Source organism: Wasmannia auropunctata, unplaced genomic scaffold, assembly GCF_000956235.1.
Source record: "Wasmannia auropunctata unplaced genomic scaffold, wasmannia.A_1.0 LD283143.1, whole genome shotgun sequence".
NCBI classification, from domain to species: Eukaryota; Metazoa; Arthropoda; class Insecta; order Hymenoptera; family Formicidae; genus Wasmannia; species Wasmannia auropunctata.
Window position 1 is genome coordinate 23,744 of NW_012079747.1, and position 15,220 is coordinate 38,963.

At 32.8% G+C, this 15,220-nt stretch overlaps 2 protein-coding genes across 3 annotated transcripts in view; both read left to right on the plus strand.

Annotated features, from left to right (window-relative positions):
• The window catches only part of LOC105461602, an 11,098-nt gene extending 5,562 nt beyond the window's left edge, over positions 1-5,536 (plus strand). The window contains exons 6-10 of the mRNA XM_011708105.1: positions 2,332-2,775; positions 3,090-3,525; positions 3,794-4,190; positions 4,356-4,629; positions 5,049-5,536. Of these exons, the coding sequence (XP_011706407.1) occupies positions 2,332-2,775; positions 3,090-3,525; positions 3,794-4,190; positions 4,356-4,629; positions 5,049-5,414 (1,917 nt within the window). The 3' untranslated portion in view covers positions 5,415-5,536. The remainder of the gene's footprint in view (positions 1-2,331; positions 2,776-3,089; positions 3,526-3,793; positions 4,191-4,355; positions 4,630-5,048) is intronic.
• Positions 5,537-6,980: 1,444 nt separating this feature from the next.
• On the plus strand, positions 6,981-13,905 carry LOC105461599 (glucose dehydrogenase [FAD, quinone]-like). 2 transcript variants are annotated; one of them, XM_011708100.1, is made up of 6 exons: positions 6,981-7,392; positions 9,732-9,799; positions 10,742-10,932; positions 11,036-11,250; positions 11,686-12,871; positions 13,394-13,905. In XM_011708100.1, exons 2-6 carry the CDS (start codon positions 9,734-9,736, stop codon positions 13,665-13,667), a joined length of 1,932 nt encoding a protein of 643 aa, XP_011706402.1. In that variant the 5' UTR covers positions 6,981-7,392; positions 9,732-9,733; the 3' UTR covers positions 13,668-13,905. The 2 variants fall into 2 exon arrangements, with proteins under 2 accessions (XP_011706402.1, XP_011706401.1); XM_011708099.1 differs by lacking the exon at positions 6,981-7,392 and adding an exon at positions 7,707-8,441.
• Positions 13,906-15,220: the final 1,315 nt, after the last annotated feature.

The window sequence follows — 15,220 nt, forward strand, 5'->3', positions numbered from 1 at the left end:
GAGAGAGAGAGAGAGAGAGAGAAAGAGCTTGCAAAATGATGAAATATTTAGAATTTGATACCTTGTATGACGTAGATGTATGTATCGATTTAAATAATTACAACATTATGTCCGACTATGTATTATATAGGTTTTACTGTTTTCGAAATTGAATTTTTATCTTGATAAATGACCGACATGTGTGCTCGTCATGAAAAATAAATATTCAAGCTCCATTCGTATAATTTATTATTTCTTACTTTAATTACGTTTCGTGTGTCGATAAAATTTTCCCCTTCCAAAAACAATCTTTCAAAGCGATGGAAAGCTTTTGAAGAAACGCATATTTTTCAGATTATAAATAAGTAGGAGAAAAGCAACTATCGTAGTTTTCAAATTTCAGATCAGCCATATAGTTCATAGTGATACGTAATTAAGATTTTTCATAATTCAATTTAATTGAAATTGAGCAGTACAACGTTTGGTGTAAATAATCACAATTATTACAAGTGCAATTACAGTGTTATTATCTCATAAACTATTAATAAACTATTAAGCTATTACTCAAAAACTAATTAATAGTAAACCATTATTTTGAAGGTAATTTATTTAATATTCTTACCAAGTTTGTTCCTTTTATTTTGCTCATTTTTAAATATTATTTTTTGCGTAAATAATCATCAAATCTCAAAATTCTTTCTGCAGAAAAATTAAATTATCGCTTTCGAATGGCGTGGCCATTAATAACTGCTGATGCGACAATAAAAATATTAAATCATCAGTCTAATATCAGAATTTTTTCGCGTAGATGGATATGTAGTATGTGTGAAAAGAAAAACTAAATTAATTCTCACTGAATTAAATATAAATTAATTCTGAATTGACAGCATCTCAAGAAATCAATCTCAAGATTGACTATTTTTGTTAAATCGTTAAATCATTATTTATTGGCAATATTTCCATTTAATTATAATAAATTAATTTTAATCGACGAGTCATAAATTCACGATTAAAAAAATATTTAGAAAAAAATATCCGCGACATAAAATTTATGAATAAAATTCAGTTTATAAATTTTGAAATTAATCAAACGTATTCAACTTTGTATTCAGATTAATGAAAAAAAACATAAAAACAAGGATAAAAACAACGTCAAATTCCTGAGCAAAAATTCCTGTTCAACGACACTAACAAAATGATATATCAATTATTAAAAATTTCAGGAATTCTTCTCTCAGCCTACTTAACACTAATTATATATATTTAAATATCACAGATAAAACAGACGTAGTATTGTAAATTACATAATTACTTTTGTAAATTAAATCACAGTGTCTGGTAGACAATCTCGTGAGATTTGTCATATTGGAAATAAGTTTCCAACAAAATTAAATATTTACGATTAATTGGTATATTGCATCAATTGCAGAGTTTCGCTAAATATCATTCGATTCATATTCTCATCGCATATTTATTATAATATAATTATAATAAACGCAATTAATTTTCATTTCATATCAATCCATCTATATCCATTTACATCAATCTGCAGTCGAGTATACAGTAAAAAGAATTGCGAAATATTATTTAAAGACGTTTGCGACCAAATGCGACATGATTAGATAGGGAAATAAGATATGTACATGTACGTATGTACATAAGTGGGAGTGTGCGTGTGCGTGTGTGTGTGTGTGTGTGTGCGTGCGTGCGTGTGTGTGAGTGACATGGAATTCTTTCACAATTATCTACTAAATTACAATACAATGACCAACTTGTTAAATACGTACGATAATAGGAGTAGTTGTTCTACTTGAAAATGACATCTACTTTAATGACATTTACATCACGTTCGTGTTATTTTCATGTTAATTTAATAAATATCACAAAAGAAGAACGTGTGACTTTGTAAAACATTAATTAGGGCAAATTTTTTTTACATTAATATTACAAGAATTTTATACCTCAGTGAAAATTAATTAAATTAATTGCAAAAGATTAAACAGCTAGATAGAGCGGACGAAGCGCAGCAGATATTACAGAACAGCAAATGTTAAAATATATTAAAATCGTGGCTATTAATCGCAAAATGTTGGAATATTGTATATTAAAAAGATTGCAATTAATGACGGCTGTGAACACGTATTCCAAGAAAATGAATATAAATAAATATTATATATATATCGCGCGGCGCGTTTTCTCTTTCCTTTCTTTCTTCCTATGTATAAGTGTGCCTGCGTGTATGTGGAAAGTTATACTAATATTATAAATACATGATTACGTATATGTATTATAATAATAGGTATTAAAAATAAGTAAAGTAGTAAAAATAACTGTTCTTTAAAGATAGGATAATTATATGGCGAGCGACAAATCTCCAGCATAGCACATATTTCTGATTACAGTAATACATATATACGTCATATATTAGCCATGTCCCTAGCTTCGAAGCTTGTCTTCATGATGTTGGGGTATTTTATTATTAATATGCGTCCAGACATCGCAGACATAGAAAATCGTCTACAAACGGTACCAATGGAAAAACTGTTGGTTCAATACGATTACGTGATAATTGGCGGAGGATCAGCAGGAGCTGTGTTGGCTAGCCGATTGTCAGAAGACAAAGATTGCACTGTTCTTCTGCTTGAGGCTGGTGTCGATGAAGTTCCTTTGTCCGACGTGCCGTGGTCTTATATTTCTTTGCAACGTACATATCTGGATTGGGATTTCAAAACGGAACCGTCATCCAATTATTGCTTGGCGATGCATAATCATCAATGTAGGTGGCCACGTGGCAAGGTAGGCATTTTATAGACAAAGGTATGTGTACATGTAGAGAACGAATGTATCTATTTATTCTACGCGTCGCTATCATTTCACAAAGAAAAAGAGTCAAAAGAATAAAACTATATATAAAGCTTAATTGGTCATACACGATACATTGCTCCGCGTAAAAAATGGAGTGAAAAATTTAAAAATGATAAAATTAATAATGCATTTACAATTTTTTCAAGTTTAAACGATCTCAATTTTATATCATGCATTACCGAATATGTCTTTTCTATCATTAAATCAAGATATCAAGGATTGTTTCGAAATGATTCATTCTCAAGGTGTTAGGTGGTAGCAGCGTGTTAAATGCGATGCTTTATGTCCGCGGCAACAAAAAGGATTATGATTCTTGGGCGACTCTCGGTAATGTGGGATGGGATTATGAGAGCGTCCTGCCATATTTCAAGAGATCTGAAGATGCTAGAGTCGAGGAACTCGCCGACTCGCCTTATCATAAAAAAAATGGATACTTGACAGTGGAACATTTCAAGTATAATCCACCGTTGGCCGATTATATCGTTTATTCTGGCGAGGAGTTGGGATACAAAGTGCGCGATGTTAATGGCGCAAATCAGACTGGTTTTACGCATTCTTTTGCCACTTTGAGAGATGGATTGAGATGCAGCACTGCTAAAGCTTACCTCCGACCCGCCTCAAAGAGGAAGAATCTACATGTCAGCTTGGAGTCGTTTGTGGAGAAGATACTAGTGAAAGAAGGTTCAGAAAATTTCATTGCCTCTTCTTCAATTTTCTCTTTTGAAAAGTTACCGATATTTGATTAACGTATTAAGTATATTGTACATTCGATTGTCAATGTATGTCGCGGGATATTACAATGAAAATATATATAAGCATTGATTTCTAGTCAAGTCATTAGATATTACTTATGAAGTGATTATATAGTTGCGGTAGGATTCTTGTCATCGCACACAGGTCATCACGTATACGTAAGAAAGTAAAGACAAAAGAAGCGATCTGTTTACAGATGACACGTCCAAGGCAGCGCATGGGGTGCTGTTTCGTAAGGGTGAGAAACGTTTCATAGTTGCTGCGAAACGCGAAGTGATCCTCTCCGCGGGTGCGATACAGTCGCCGCAACTATTGATGCTGTCAGGAATCGGGCCGAATCATCATCTCGAGGATATGAAGATATCTGTAGTACATCATGTACCTGGCGTAGGAGAAAATCTTCAAGATCATGTGGGGATGGCCGGGATAATCTATATTATCGATCCTCCGCACAAAACATCAGAGCGAAACAAATTCACTATGAAATTATCTGAAGTTAGAAATTTAAGAAACATTCGAGAAATGATGTGCAACAGTTCTGGTCCTCTCTACACTACACCATTCAGTGCCGGAATAGCGTTTGTCAACACTAAGTAAGCGATACATATATCATACACATTCTCTCTCTCCAAAATTTTTTTAGTTTATCAATCCTCGATCGTAATGAAATAAAGTCGAAATTAAACTATATTTAAAAAAAATGAAAGTTCTTTAATGACAATATAATCAGTTTGTTCAAAATAATCTTTATGCTATAGATATGCAAACGGGATCGATTATCCAGACATACAGCTGATATTCTCGGCTTTCTCAGATTATGGAATTCTTGCAGCAAATTTATACGGAGTTGAATCGAGTATCGTTTCTAAGTTATATGAAAATATCACAGAAGATATTCAAGCTTTCGGAATTTTTCCGCTTCTTTTAAGACCACGCAGCAGAGGCTTTATCAAACTCAAATCGGCTGATCCGAATGAAGCTCCCGCCATTGTTCCAAATTATTTCAAGGACTCTCATGATCTTCAAGTTCTAGTACGCTATTATTGTTTTCACCGCGTATCTGTCACGAAATAGCACAATAGCTGCTTTTAACTAGTGACTAACTAGTTTACGATAATGATGATAGACCAGTTATAATGGTGTACGAGTCGCGATAAATCTTAAATTTATAAACGTTTGCTTCAGTTTGCTCACAATAAACGCGTATATCAATAAAATAGTTCAAATTACAAATTAACAGAAGAATAAATTGTTGGAGAAAACCTTAGTCAAACACAGTTAATAAACACAGTTTTTAAGAGAGAAATCTCCGCATTATGTTATTGATCCATAATACAAACAAATTTTCCGTCTGAGAATTAAAATATCAATATCAAAAAGAAATAATTGAAGGCTATATTACGTACAAATGTGTTATAAGGGCTTGAAAGATGATTATGCTACTTTCATAGGTGGAGAGCGTGAGATTTATGGAAAGGATGAGTCATACTCGTCTTATGCGGAAGTTAAATACACGGCCAAACTTGAATCCAATACCAGGATGTTCGCAGTTTGATAGCTCGTCGGACAAGTATTGGGCTTGCTACGCACGTCATTTTACATCGACGATATACCATCCGGTTGGCACCTGTAAGATGGGCCCTGCCAGCGATCGCTACGCCGTTGTTGATGCTAGATTAAGAGTTCACGGAATTGTGGGACTGCGAGTGATCGACGCGTCGATCATGCCGCTTATAGTTTCAGGGAATACTAACGCGCCGACCGTTATGATAGCAGAGAAAGGTGCTGATATGATAAAGGAAGATTGGCAATCATGATTCGGCATCAATGCTTATATTTTGTAAGAGATTGATGCAGAATAGGATATTGTCATCTTTCATGTTACTATGTAGTACAATCATTTATAATAAGCAAGCATAAATAAACGCTTCAACTTTAATTGCGCTTCTTAATTGTGGGAACAACGTTAATACAACGACTTAATACGATCGTGATTAGTACTTGTCTGGAAACATAATAAAATATTAGAAATTGTAACTTTGCGAAACGCTTACTTTCCTTACAGAACACTAATTATAATTTATAAAACAAGAGTATTAGAATTAAAATTAGAATTTTTTTATATCTACTTTCTCCAGCTTTAGCAAACTCTTTGTTATTTAGTGGACTGTTTGCACATATATCGCGCTGTTTGCATTCGCGCGCGCGTGTAACTCTAAATTATATGTATTTATACCAAGTTTAGATGATGAACGATGCTTCCCCTCCCCTCCCTCTGTCTTTCTGGACGAATGACGAACATATACGTAACAAAATACGAAAATGCTTACTGGTATGTGATAAGTTACTAATTTAATGTGACATTCAAGCAGTTCAAAATCATTCAAAATATCTTTAATTAATTCGCATCGTTACACATATGACACGAGTTGTCACATATGCATACAACGATTGATGTCCCAAGTAAATAATTTTAACATTATGATAAAGCCAGAGAATTTTTTGAACTAGCCTGTCATTAAAAATTAGTACTTGAGGTCATCATATGAACAGTCATATTATACAAGTCAGAAAATAAACATGATGACGAAATATGTCATCCAAATTGTGTCACGTATTGTATCTGTGTATTTCAATAGTGTAGCATTGTTTCAAAATTCTATCACATGCAAAACATTTTCAAAAAATGTACAAAAATCGATTTTTCATGTTTGCATTTTTATGCTTTGTCCTTAAAATTCTAGGACAAATTGCGATTAAAATTTGATTGTGACTTTTATTAAGATACACAAGTGCTTGTTTTTACATTTCCATTTTTGTCAATTTGAGAAATCGCTAAAATAATAATAGATATATAATGTTACGTATGCAGAATGTATATATAAAACATATAAATCAAAAAATGATATATTGTGATACACATATAGGTTTGCTCTTTACTCACGCGATCATGATAAATGCACATTGCGTTAAAATGCGCACTGCAAACTTTCAACTTTTGGTAATTTAATAATTGAAGGCAATGGTGAAAAAACACGATAATCCATAATACATTTAATTACGCAACTTTGGAAAGAATAAAAAAATATCGTACCTATATATATACAATGTAACGACATAATGATATAATGAGAAAAATGAAAATAATTATTTCAATTTAATAGAGTTATTATTATATTTAGATGTAAGAGAAATGGGAGCGGGGGCATTAATATTGGAATATATTTGAAAAATGTAGACATCGTACACTCCTATAACAACGAACATTCCTATAGAGCTTCTTGCATTTATCAACAATCTTTATATTCATTTCTTGAAAAACATAAAGGAACACAAAACGCATTTAAGTTTATCCCGATGTTTGGATATGCTTCCTGGATATATACCTACTCCCAAAATATTTCAAATTATTGCCATTCTCCAATAGCTAATTTGCGTTAACGATGGCATTGAACGATGACGTATCATTGCACATCGGTGACAGCCGTTAAAATATAGATATGTATTATTTCACATATCCACATATGCGTACGTATTTACTCTCAAATTATAATATAATGACGTGATCCATGTGTACAAGTGCGTGATATGTGTTGTCGAGTCCTCTTCCTCCACTGCGTGAAAACGCAATATGTCGCGGCGCTCTTCTTCATATATCCGAAATGTACATCGCGACGGGGTTCATTTTTCCCCTATAAATCAGCATAAATTCTTCGTCTACGGTATCTGCGTGGGACGATAACGATAAGCTAGTGGAGACTCGTGATACTAGCCGGAGATATTGTCACGTTTGAGGTAAAAGATAAGATTTTTTATTTAAATATTAAAACAAAAACGCGGAATATTAAGTACAGCAATATAAAGACACTGCTTGTATTATATCATATTTGTTACGAACTATAACTACAAACTTGTAAACGTGTTATTATACGTTCTATTGTCAAGTCAGAGCGAGTTTCAAAGAGTCGACTTTTTAATTGTAAATTAAAATATTGCATATTATAAACATATATATATATATTTTTTTTTAATGTTTTACACACACATACAACATTTAAAAAACAGAATGTTAATACAATTTTTTAAACAAAAGTTTTTAATGTCTATTTAACTTATAACTGCATTATGATTGCTCGTAGTAAGTTTCATTCATGCAACAAACAAGCGGTTTCTTTATTGTGTCCGAATAAATGAAATTTCAGTCATATATTCTCAATTTAGCGTGTAATTTGTAAATTTGAATGAGTTATATAAATATAGTGATCGTCGTAATTTCCATCAAACTCTTCTCTGATAATATTTGGTAAACTCTAATGTACCTTTCAATTTATAATTTTTCACTTTCTTTCTCATTAGTTTCACGTTTCTCTCCTCTCTTCTTCTTGACAAAAGAAATTTTAATAATTCGTCGATGTACAAGTATCGACGAACAACGTTCGTTCCTGGCTTCCTCAAAAATCACTCGATCGTGAATCCTCAAAGAATAAATCCTAGATGCATTAATCCATGCGGTGTGAATCCTGCTGCAGACGAAGACTTGGACGATGACGTCACACCACGTGTGTCTTCTTCGTCAACGAATGTTTCTGACCACACGCGATGAGTTTCTCGATTAGTGCATATAGTGTGGTCGCTGTCCCTTTGACTGTGCCAAACGGTACGTGTCGGAAATACGATCGTATTGCGAATCCGAGACGCTTCGAATCAATTGCTTAAAATGGTTTGTGGTCCTGGTGATAAGACGAATCGATTAATATCTACGTGTCCAATATTGTTATTCAAACGTCATCGAAACATTGATTACCACAAAAACTTAAAGCTTCATACCTTTATCCAGATCTCAGGTAATATTTGGAAAAAAAACCGAGTCTAAAAATTATAAATAATATTGCAAAAAATGTCATTTATATTAGATGATTGATATATCTTTTAGAGATATATTTGTAAAGGAACACGCGAAAGTTTTGAAACTTTTTTCAAAGAGGCTGCTTTATAGTTCTTTATGCAATGATTTGTTGTTGAAAAATATCTGTAACGTAATAAAACATAATCCGATAGCATCGTAGCTACGTGACAACGACATAAGTTTCTAGCGGTGAAAAAAATAACACTTCAAATAAAAAAAAAAATTTTTATTAATTTTCTCAGGTCCTTCCACGTATAGCAAAATTAAAACTGTAATCTAGAATGGATAATTCTTTGTCCTAGCTCTCTGTCCTGTGTGTACGATGTTTACACCTGTTAACGATTCAACGAAATTTCACTTGCTCCGTTTGCGGATGGAGAAATGTCTGCATTTTAGGCATTTCGCATGTGTGATATATTTGTCATGTTGTATTGAATATATTGCGTATACTCTTCGATCACTGTGATAAAAAGTTATTACAAACATGTAGTAATAACGTACTCTTATCAAAAATGAAATCAAACGTATTCCGGATAATTTTTTAGTTGTAGTATATAAGTAATGTTATAAAAAATCAATTTTATATTGACACATTTCATTTAATATATTGCGTTTAAGAGAAAGGAAAATAATGATGGGAATAAATAACAATTAATTATATCAAATTATGAATCCTTCTACACTTTGTGTTACCTGAGATACATTTAAAAACAGTGTGACAGGGTTACCAATGTAAGTATATACGGGATAGAATTAAGTTCATTGCAAAACGCGCCTATTACATTGTCGGCGTATGCCATTGTTTTCAATGGTATTCTCATAAATCGTATAATCGACGTTTCGTTCCCCTCGCTCAAGTGTTTAACTGACATGTGTCGAAACTCCGTCGCAATCATTTTCAAGCAATTATGTATCCTTTCATTAATGAACACGACGTAAAATCCGTATTTCAGTAACAACGGTCTACGATAATGATCAAACTAATGATTGACTCGTGTCCAACTTGTATCTTGAAGAGATACAATAAAATGCGCTTGGTCAACGTAAATTATAACACACATACACACGCACACGCGCGCGCGAAAATAATATAACAATATTATTATTATTAAACAGTATTATTTGTAAATTAAATTACATAAAGTATACAAACACGCTATAATTCATTATCATTTATCTCCTTGCAATTTACTCAATTCAGAAAATGATATTAGTATTTAAATTGCAGACATGCGGTGGTACTTCCTTTGGTTAGCCTTGGCGTATTATATTATTGCTACTGCAGTCAAAGCACAGGTGAGTAAGATATAGTAATATTCTTTTACAGTATCGAAAATTTTTGTTTTATATTGTATAATGATATATCGACTTAAGTGAAAGAAAAAAGTATCGCGTTTCTTTTTTTATAATGAGCTACCTAATCCATTAAACTAGCACAATCGATATAACAATATAAATATTGTTTTAAACAACTTCACGGATAATCTGATTGGTTTTAAATTTACTAACACGCTTTAGCGCTTTAATTTTGTTGCATCATATTTCATAATCGAAAATAAAAGTAAATTACAGGCTACAGCGCAAAAGAGAAAAGTACGCATAGAATTACTAAATTCTCAAAGAAATTTGAAATGTTTATATCATTATGTCCGCATGGAGCATAATGTTTAAACGGATATTTTTAAGATAAGAAACATAATAATCAGAATAACGCACATTGTTCGAATGTATACGGAGAGAATTTCCTTTTAAAATTTACCCTGAAAATCATGTTAATTGTGAGACAATATAGTATTTAGGTAAATTTTACTGTGCACTACAATAAATTTTACAGCGAAATCTTATTGTAGTGCACATTAAAATTTGCCTAAATACTATATTGTCCCATAATTAACATGATTTGCAAAGTAAATTAAAAAAAAAATTCTCTCCGTGTATGAATCGAGAATATTTTTTTCCGCAAAAAAAATCGAAAAAATCCTAACAGAAAAACTACTGAATAAGAAAAACACTACAGAGTATCATTTTAGGTTAATACAAAAATTTACACAAATATCGGAAACATCTTTCTTACATATTTGGGAGAGAGTGGATAGTAATTATATAACTTTGATTATTTTAATTCCTCAAAGAAATACACATTTTTTTTATCACGAATTTCATACTAACTGTACATATAGCTTTAATATATCTACTTTGTACTGGAAGAAAATGCGACCAGTATTTGTTATTCTCTAGCCGATTCAAACAACCAGCGACTATGCAGGATGTTGCTCTTGTCAGTTCGAGGATACGCGGTACATGAGTCGTGTCTGTGGTAGGGTCAGCACTTTTATGACGTTGGTTCAACATGCGATATCCTCCAGATGCGACATCGCTGACCCTTGTCGACGATTGGGAAGAGACGAAGCACCGAGTGAAAATGAATGGTAAGAGTTTCGCGATATCTGCATAATGCAAGACTTTCATTCTTGTACGTATTCCATTCTTCTATACTATGAAAAATCATCCACGTATCGTAAATTCCTTTAGGTTCGACTTTGTAATTGTCGGCGCAGGTGTGGCCGGACCAATAATTGCGAGAAGATTGAGCGACAATCCATGGCGAAAGGTTTTGCTCATCGAAGCTGGCCCAGAAGAACCTAGTATGACAGCTATACCAGCGTTTGCGTTCAATGCCGTAAATACGTCCCTCGATTGGAACTTTAAGACGGAGCCAACATTATCACATCCTACCGCCTGTTTAAGTATATAAAATATCGTCTTGCATTGTATAACTTGATGAATTTTTTCGCTATTTATAGTTATCTATACATCATATATCATTCTATCATACAGAATAATCTTTAAAACCTATAATAATGATACAAAAAATTCAATGTGGCAATTTTTTCAATTTTCTAAAAATCCGAGATCAAAATCAATAGAGATTTTAAACATTAGTAGACGCCTTCTATTCGTACTATCACGAAATAATCTCAACAGCTTTTTTTCTGAAAAACTTCAATATATTTCAAAATTATGTATGTGAGTATATGTGTGTGTTTATGTATATATACATAGTGCAAATTTTATCGCAGATAGAACGTGCGCGTGCGTATGTATATATCGTTCCATCTGCAATAAAATTTGCGTTAAGAAAACAAAACTTTAATAAATTAATGCAACAATTTTCTTTTTAGAAACGGGTGGCGTCTGCACTTGGCCAAGAGGCAAAATGGTCGCCGGAACCGGTGGTTTACACGGCATGATGTACATTCGAGGGCATCCTGAAATTTATAATCGCTGGGCGCGCAAAGGTAACTTGGGTTGGTCTTATAATGACATCAGTCATTATTTTGAACGAGTGGAGAATCCGGTCGACCCAACAATCTTGTCGGACAAGCCTAGAAGCTTGAAGGAAGACGGCCCGATGAATATTCAGTATTATCCGCATAAGCCGGACTTTGTCAATATTCTGTTGGCAGCTGCCGGCGAGCTGGGTTACCGAACCTCCCAATTGAAGGAATACAATCAAACTGGCTTCATGATCGCACCAATGACGACCAAGAACGGTATGCGTCTCACGACTTCGAGAGCATATTTGAGACCTATTTACGACCGCAAGAATTTGCGAGTGCTGACAAATGCGCAAGTCACTAAGATCTTGATTAGTCCATGGGAACAAAAGGCTTACGGTGTGGAATTGGTGGATAAAAACGGCTACAAAAGAGTGGTTAAATGTGATAAGGAGGTAATTCTGACAGCCGGTGCTATTGGCTCGCCACACATTCTTATGAATTCTGGAGTGGGACCCGAAAAAGATCTCGCCAAGTTCGGTATTAAAGTGTATAAAGATCTGCCGGTCGGCAAGAATCTGCACAATCATGTGTCTGTGGGGGTGCCGATGAGCATCAGAGACATTCCATATGAGACTATCACCATGGACGCCGTAAATGAATATTTGGAGAATAAGACCGGTCCATTGGCCAGCACTGGTATCACTCAAGTTACCGCTTTCTTCGAGAGTAGCTACGCGATCAATGGCATGCCGGATATCCAAGTCTTCTTCGACGGTTTCAGCTCCACTTGTCCAAAAACTGGTCTACCCAACGAATGCGCCAATGATAAGGTCCAGTTCGATTGTCCGAGCAGAAGAGAGATTGTGGCGAGACCTACAGTGGTTTACGCGGAGAGTCGAGGCGACTTGAAACTCCGCTCGAATAATCCTTTGGATCCGCCGTTGATATATCCAAATTACTTCACAAACGAAAAGGATCTAATGATTCTGCTCGAAGGTGTCAAAAAGATTAGCAAGCTTGTTGACACGCCCGCTATGAAGAAGTGGGATCTTCGCTTGGAACAACCGACAAGTTCATTGTGTAGCGAGTAAGTAATGTTAAAAGTAGATAATAATCGTATAGAATAAATCCTCGTCAATTACGTACAATTATCGTACAATTACGATATCGCAATTTTCATTCTAAGAATCTTCGATTCCCTGATGAATTTATATAGTCGATTTTTCTTTAGAGAAAATGTCGCTATATATAAATATCGAAAATTTTTACAAAACGATTACAAACGGAGATCTTTTCGAAAACAAACTAAGTTTTAACAGGAAATATATATAATAAATAAAAAATAATAAAAAAAAGAAAGAAAGGAAAAGAAAGCCTTTGTTTGGCTTTCCAACATCTCTTATTCGACAATTCAAAATTATATCGACAATTTTACCTACAATAATTCTACATATTGTATAATTCTTGATAGCTTACATTTTCGTTGATATATTTCACATCAAAACAATGATGTTTGGAAAGTTCAAAATAATTTTGCATAAAAATACTTTAAGTTTTGAAAAAAGTTACTTTTATCCTGATTAATCTCTATTAATTTTTCCTTTATTAGCTACCATTTCGGTACGGACGCTTTCTGGATGTGTCAAATAAGGACGGAAACTGGACCAGAAAATCATCAATCTGGAACATGCAAGTTAGGACCAAGTACTGATCCAAGCGCGGTAGTAGATGCAGAACTTCGAATACATGGTATATCGAATATCCGTGTTGCCGACGCATCCATCTTTCCCATTGTGCCAAACTCAAATCCTATCGCTGGGATCATGATGGTGGCTGAAAAGGCTGCTGATATGATTAACAATGCTTGGCCGCAAAAATTTTAAATGTATAAGTTTTGATACACTAGACTGTAATCAAGATTAGCGTGTATACATGTGTAGAGAGAGAGAGAGAGAGAGAGAGAGAGAGAGAAGATAGGAAAAGATGAAACAAAAGAAATATTAAATCAAATTTGAAGTTTTCAATTTTGCGACAATAAGTTCTTCGAGCTAAAAGCATTTTTATAACAAAACTTTGATTGAATAAAATATTTTAAATTTATTTATTTTGAATAAAATAGTATTACAAAGTAACCTCTATTATTTTTTGTAAATAATTATTATAATAACTAATAATGTACCCAAACATATCCTAATGCTGAGCAGCAATGATTAGTGCATTTGTACTACATATCTTTTAAGAAAAGAAGATAACAATTGAATATAACAAAGATCAGTGATGTAAACAATCTGAAAGGATTAGACTATTTGTTGCATGTTCAAAGAAATTTGTGAAATTTAAGGAATTCAAAAATCTTAAAATATATTAAAAAATATATTTAAAAAATATATTAAAATCATCTAAAAAAAGCTGTCATCAAGGAGCCAGTAATCGGAACGAACTTGTTGAGATATATACCAAATGTAAGAGAAAATTACACCAAGTTTGTTCAAATTGTTGGTTAACTGGAAAAAAGCTTTTAAATAACTTTAATAAAGTAATTTTTTTGAAGTAACAACGTTTCTTTGTACTAAAAGAACCAAACGAATAAATTATAAAAATAAAAAAAGTAATAAAAAAATTAAATCAAATATTTCATCAGTATAAAGGATATAAATTACTGAAAAGTCAAACAATTTCAGAATCCTATCTTTGACATAAGAAATGTAATAATACCATTATATTATTAATAATATAACAATATTAATACAGTATTAATCTACAAAATAGAAACGGTCAATAATGACCGCTTACCGTATTTTTAATGTTAAATGCATGTAAGACATGATAATAATCCTTCAGTAATTTGATTCTTCACTTGCTTGTTTTTTTGGTAGCATGAAAAAGATTATGTGAATAGTTCTTAAATTTTATCTTATTTTTAAAATCTCACATAAAATAAATGACAAATAACTTAAAATTTTGACAATTTATATAATCGTCTGTGTTACATAATATTGGGTTCAAAACTATAACTTAACTTTTAGTTATAAGTTATAATGTAAGTTTGATCATTTTCTTCCTGCTACAAATTATATACGTGTACATAATTCTATAATTACTTTATATATATATATATATATATATATATATATATATATATACGGTCACAATAATATTACTATATCAAATATGTCCCTTAAAACTCTAAAGCTTTTATCCGAAACATTTTTAACATTTTTAACATTTTTTTAATAAAAGGCGTAGAAAAGATATTTGAGGTGGGACATTAAAATGGCGCACCCTGTGTGTGTGTGTGTGTGTGTGTGTGTGTGTGTGTGTGTGCGCGCGCGCGCGCGCATAAACGTATGTACGTATAAACACATTCATTTTTTGTTTAATCTAAAATTTAAATTTTTTTTCTTGGTGTGTGCTGATTTTTTACAGTATACCAGCT

What these genes read in the sequence shown, in the direction of transcription:
- LOC105461599 (XM_011708099.1), top strand. Translation starts at nt 8,315, where the DNA reads ATGGTTTGTGGTCCTGGTGATAAGACGAATCGATTAATATCTACGTGT. An exon ending in TACCTTTATCCAGATCTCAG is followed by an intron (nt 8,442 to 9,731) that starts GTAATATTTGGA and finishes TTTAAATTGCAG; the next exon opens with ACATGCGGTGGTACTTCCTT. An exon ending in CTACTGCAGTCAAAGCACAG is followed by an intron (nt 9,800 to 10,741) that starts GTGAGTAAGATA and finishes GTTATTCTCTAG; the next exon opens with CCGATTCAAACAACCAGCGA.